Below are 5,455 nucleotides of genomic sequence, written 5' to 3'. Positions count from 1 at the left end.
TGGCCCTGGGGGACAGGGACCCCCCGGCAGCGTCCCCGTGTTCCCCAGGGCCAGAGCCTGGGCCAGGGCTCCTTCACCCTGTTACAAACGAGGCCTTGACAGCACTGAAAAACTCTCCAGTAAGCGAGCAGCAAAAACCAGATTTAATATTAAGGGACAGCAGCATAAAGTTCCTTGGCAAGAGTCCCTCTGCTCCTGACTGGACACTTCAGGCATGCCAAAGAAACAAAGCAACAACAAAACCAAACTAAATCCAGGCAATCAAACCAGAAATTAACTGAAAACTGTCCCTTTGTGTGTGTGTGACACAAGGATAGTGAGGGCAAGGATAAAAGGAATATGGCCTAAAGCTTAACAGAGGTCAAATTTAACAGTACTTATACCTTAACCCTAATTGATGCCTTCAACTTTACAATTTAGCAAAAGAGCGGCACTTAACAGTATTTGACATAACTTATAACACATGACTTAACAATTTAATAGAGGAACAAAACTTAACAGTACTTAACTTAGCTAATAACTTAAACATAACAACTTAGCAAAAGAACTACTCTTAGCAGCATTTAACTTAGCTTAGATCTCGTGACCTAACATTACTTACTTACATCTGGATATCTGACTGACTCATCTATCCAAGGCATTCAAACCCCTCAGAGAGCAGCATTTCTGCCACATTTCCCCAGCACAGGCCTCCCTGTGTGCACACAGACACCAAGAGTCAGTGCAAGCCATCTGTGAGAAATTCCCCTGGGGGCAGGAAATGCTCACTGCTGATGCCTTGGCATCTCCCCAGTGGGCGAAGGGCTGAGCCTGGAGGATTGAGGGGATCGGCCCAGGCTCCGTCGTTGTTCGGGATCCCCGAGTGCAGCAAACGGGAGAGTTCCCGGCTGGGAGAGGCCCCACTCAGAGGGAGTCTCTGGCCCAGGAGAGCTCCAAGGGCTCCTTTTGGAGTGCTGTTTGCAGGGCCCCAAGAGAGGGGCTGCAGTCCCAGCAATGGTTCATCCTGGCCACACTTGGCACAAACAGCTTTCTTTGGCAGGGTGAGAACAGGGATGTTGTGCCACTGAGGAAACAAAAACAGTTCCCAGGGCTGCTCCTACAGTAATCAGGAGCTGGTTGGACCAGGGCTGCAGCTGGTTGGAACAGTTCCCAGGGCTGCTCCTAGAGAAACCAGCAGCAGTGCCTGGAGCAGACAGTGTTTGTGATGAGATGCAGAGGAGCTGAGCCCAGGGGCTGTTGGCCGAAGCCGAGGCCCAAGGAGCATTTCTCAGCTGGCAGGGTGGGCTTAGAAGAGGAGGGGGGAATGCAGCAGCACATGGCCTACGGAACAAAGGGACCATTGTGACACTGTGGGGCCCTGTGAGACCAAGGGACCATTGTGACACTGTGGGGCCTCATGGAATCATGGAGAGCACTGTGACATTGCTGGGCCTCATGGAACCAAGGGAACTGGTTTTGTGTGGCTCCATAGAATGCAGGGATCATGGTGACACTGAGAGGCCCCATCAAACCAAGGGTCCATTGTGACACCCCAGAGCCCCATGGAACTGTGGATACCTTTATGACACTTGGGGGTGGCATGGAACCAAGGGGCCATTGTGACACTGTGAGACCCCATGGAGACAAAGGTCCGTTTTGACATTGCAGGTCCTCATGAAATCATGGAGACCAGTAGGACACTTCATTGCCTCATGGGACCAAGGGACCCTTGTGCACTCTGGGGCACCACTGAACCAAGGAAATCATTGTGACATTGAAGAGAGTCATGGAATCATGGAGACCATTGTGAGCCTTTGGGGTTTCGGGAAACCAAGGAGTATTTAGGGCTGACCACAAGGCAAGAACATATCTTGGCCCTACCTCCTCCTGGAATTTTTGTCTGAACTGTGCTGGAATCCAGGAGTTGGTAGCTGTGTGTATGCTCCTCTGAATCTTATTTTTCTTTCTCTGAGAGAGGGAAAGAAAAATACTTCTTCTATTTTTGTCCTCTTGCAAATTTTGATTAACTTAAAACTGAAAAGGATTAGAGTTTATGAAGCTGAATGGGCCAAATTATTGCTTTGAGAAGTGTTTTTTTTTTTTTTGTTGATTGAATGTCCTATAAAACTTCTTTTGAAAATTTCATTGATTTTCTAAAGTTGCCAGTAAAGGCTGTTTTGTTCTTTTGAGCTCCTGAGAATCTCTGGTATTTGTATTTCTTAGTAGATCCAACTCAGAGTACACAAAAAGTAGAATTTACTTTTTAATGTCCTCTTTGAGAGATTTGTTTCGGGGAGGGAGGTCAGGGCTTGTGTGTCCTGCTTGGCACAGCCCAGGCAGGGCTTTCCCAGCCACATTCCACACTCCATTTCCCAGCTGCAGCCACTGGAGCCTCTGAGATGTGCTGCCCCAGCCCCAGGGACGCTCTCCTTGTCTGCCCATTCCCCCACGGTCTCTGGGCAGGGATGGCCTCAGTGGGGTCTGCTGACATCCTCAGCAACTTGGAGGCTGCTGCTGAATTTTCCTGCTCCAGAGGCTTGTTCAGCCTTCAGCTCTTCAGTGCAGGAATTCAGTGTCCCAGGGCTCATTAGCATTCAGGACACCTTAACAAGCCAAGCCCCTGGGAATAATTTGATTTCAGTTTTCAAATATTTTCTGGTTAATTAGACAGATTTCAGAAGTGCATTCAACTGAATATGTTCTCTTTAAAAAGACAGGGAGAAAAACTTATTTTAGGTCTTGTTTAGTTTTTTTTTTTCCCCTGTTAATAGTAATCTCCAGTTGATATTGAATCCAAGTACCTGCTCATGCAGGTTGAATGGATATGAAAATCAAGACCCTTCATGGCTGACAATCAATCAGACTCTGTCCCTACCCCCACCCCACATTTCCCCCATCCAAGCCCTGGCACTCAGAGCAGCCTTGTGCAAATCTGAGCTCCCTCCTGCCCAGGCTGCACCTGCAGCTTTCAGCTCCTTGGCTCCAACTCCCACCTGCTTTCCTTGTAGAAGGAGCTGCCCAAGACACAGAGGGATGTTCATTTCTTGTCAGCCAGCAAAAGCAAGGGAAGGCACAGCTCCATCAAATGCAAAAGTCATTCCTCTGCTGGATATTAAGGCCTCTTTCCACAGCAGACAGTGTCAGAGCAATGGAAAACACCTTCTGTGCCCAGCACAGATCCCAAGGTCCCCCCAAACCCTCCCTGCCCTGATTCTGCCCAGATATGCTCTTTGCACACACGAGTCACAGGCTGAAGTTAGGAGCTCCCTCCATGCCCAGAGGGAGAAAAGAGAGAAAGGGGATGAAGAGCTCTCCTGTGCAGAGCCAAGGTCCAAGTGCAGCACTTGCAGTGGGAACCACAAATCATCAGGTTTGTGTCCTTTGGGCTCAGGGACTGGTGACACTCAGAGGCACAGAAAGGTTTCTTGCAAACAAACACAAGTCAAACATTTGAACAATTTAATAACTATCACAGCTCTTCCATCAGGTCTCTGGGATGTCCCAGCAGCATCTGACATATCCCCCATCCCCAAGGAATTTCTGTACAGGAACAGTTATATACAAAGATAAAAGAAAAGGTAGTTCTCTGATGGATATAAAGGCAATTAAGATGTAGACTAATGTGGTATTTATTTGAACTTCGGAAAGATGGCGACTCCCTGAAGCTCAAAGCATGAAGCAAGTCAATTGAGAGGCACTGGAATGACCAGAGAGCATCAGGAGGAGGAAATCTGGGAGGAATGGGAAGGGCATTGATGCAGCTGGTCTAGTGAAGAGACGTCTAAAATTTAACAGGAGAGCTGGAAACACCTGAGGGAAGAGGGTCATGAAATATTACACTGAATAATGGTGACACAAGTAGAGGGGAAGATCAGCATTTCTTGTGCTGCTAGTACTTCAGGCCCTACAGCAACACCAGGGCCATCAGGGCAGTGGGGCAGGGCAACGGCAGCAGCACTGGCAACACCAAGAGCTGCTGCTGCTGGGCACAGCTGCTGGGCCAGCACTGATCTGCCCCCAGCTCTGCACACAGAGATTGCTGCTGCAGCTCCAGAGAAGGTTACAAAAGGGCATCTCTGCAGAAAACTTTGCGAGGAGATCCTTTAGTTTATTTAAAACCACCAAGTGGGTACCCCGTAATTGACACCATCTGTGGCTACAGGGAAGGTAGAGAGAAACAAAAAGAAAAATGGCACAAACAATGACCTTTCTATGTGGACAATATGGAAAAAATATAACAAAGAAAAAAACTCTCACAACCAAACCCACAGGAAGTATAAAATATGACTTTTATTCCAAATGATTTGCAGAAATTGGCCTGTAGTTTAATGTTTGTGAAACCATCCAGTCATCAGTCTCCTCACTGCAGCCTTGAGCTCCTCGTTCCTCAGGCTGTAGATGAGGGGGTTCAGGGCTGGAGCAACCACTGAATACAGAAGTGAAAGGGCCAGATTCAGGGATGGAGAAGACATGGAGGAGGGCTTCAAGTCAGAAAATGTGGCAGTGCTGAGGAACAAAGAGACCACGGCCAGGTGAGGGAGGCAGGTGGAAAAGGCTTTGTGCCGTCCCTGCTCTGAGGGGATCCTCAGCACAGCCCTGAAGATCTGCACATAGGAGAAAACAATGAACACAAAACAACCAAGTGCTAAACAGATGGAAAGCACAAGAAGTCCCAGTTCCCTGAGGTTTGAGTGTGAGCAGGAGAGCTTGAGGATGGCAGGGATTTCACAGAAGAACTGGCCCAGGGCATTGCCCTGGCACAGGGGCAGGGAAAATGTATTGGCTGTGTGCATGAGAGCATGGAGAAAGGCGCTGGCCCAGGCAGCTGCTGCCATGTGGGCACAAGCTCTGCTGCCCAGGAGGGTCCCGTAGTGCAGGGGTTTGCAGATGGACACGTAGCGGTCGTAGCACATGATGGTCAGGAGGGAAAATTCTGCTGAGATGAAAAAGGCAAAAAAAAATAATTGTGCAACACATCCTGTGTAGGAGATGTTCCTGGTGTCCCAGAGGGAATTGTGCATGGCTTTGGGGACAGTGGTGCAGATGGAGCCCAGGTCGCTGAGGGCCAGGTTGAGCAGGAAGAAGAACATGGGCGTGTGCAGGTGGTGGCCGCAGGCTACGGCGCTGATGATGAGGCCGTTGCCCAGGAGGGCAGCCAGGGAGATGCCCAGCAAGAGGCAGAAGTGCAGGAGCTGCAGCTGCCGCGTTTCTGCCAATGCCAGCAGGAGGAAGTGGCTGATGGAGCTGCTGTTGGACATTTGCGCTGCCTTGGCATGGGTCTCTCTAACAAAAGTAATCATGGAATAGTTGGGTTTGGAGAGGACTTTAAGTATCCCAGCACAGCCTGGGGGCACTTTCTCCCCACTGCCTGCCCAGGGCTCTGCTGCCTGGAGCTGTCCCAGCCAGCAGCTGCTTCCCTGTGCCCAGGGCTGGGCCCTGCCAGTGCTGTCAGAGCGCAGCCCAGCCCTGGGGGCTC

The 5,455-nt window shown here is 49.8% G+C and overlaps 1 protein-coding gene across 1 annotated transcript; it reads right to left on the bottom strand.

Annotated features, from left to right (window-relative positions):
* Nucleotides 1–4,304: 4,304 nt before the first annotated feature.
* On the bottom strand, nt 4,305–5,237 carry LOC135441310 (olfactory receptor 14J1-like). Its single transcript, XM_064700853.1, has one exon. The coding sequence runs from the start codon at nt 5,235–5,237 to the stop codon at nt 4,305–4,307; it is 933 nt and encodes a 310-aa protein (XP_064556923.1).
* Between the last annotated feature and the right edge of the window lie 218 nt (nt 5,238–5,455).

This window comes from Zonotrichia leucophrys, unplaced genomic scaffold, assembly GCF_028769735.1.
Source record: "Zonotrichia leucophrys gambelii isolate GWCS_2022_RI unplaced genomic scaffold, RI_Zleu_2.0 Scaffold_234_80402, whole genome shotgun sequence".
NCBI lineage: Eukaryota > Metazoa > Chordata > Aves > Passeriformes > Passerellidae > Zonotrichia > Zonotrichia leucophrys.
Note: the sequence above shows the minus strand (reverse complement) of the source record. Positions and strands in the feature narration are given on the sequence as shown.

What these genes read in the sequence shown, in the direction of transcription:
- LOC135441310 (XM_064700853.1), bottom strand. Translation starts at nt 5,237, where the DNA reads ATGTCCAACAGCAGCTCCATCAGCCACTTCCTCCTGCTGGCATTGGCA.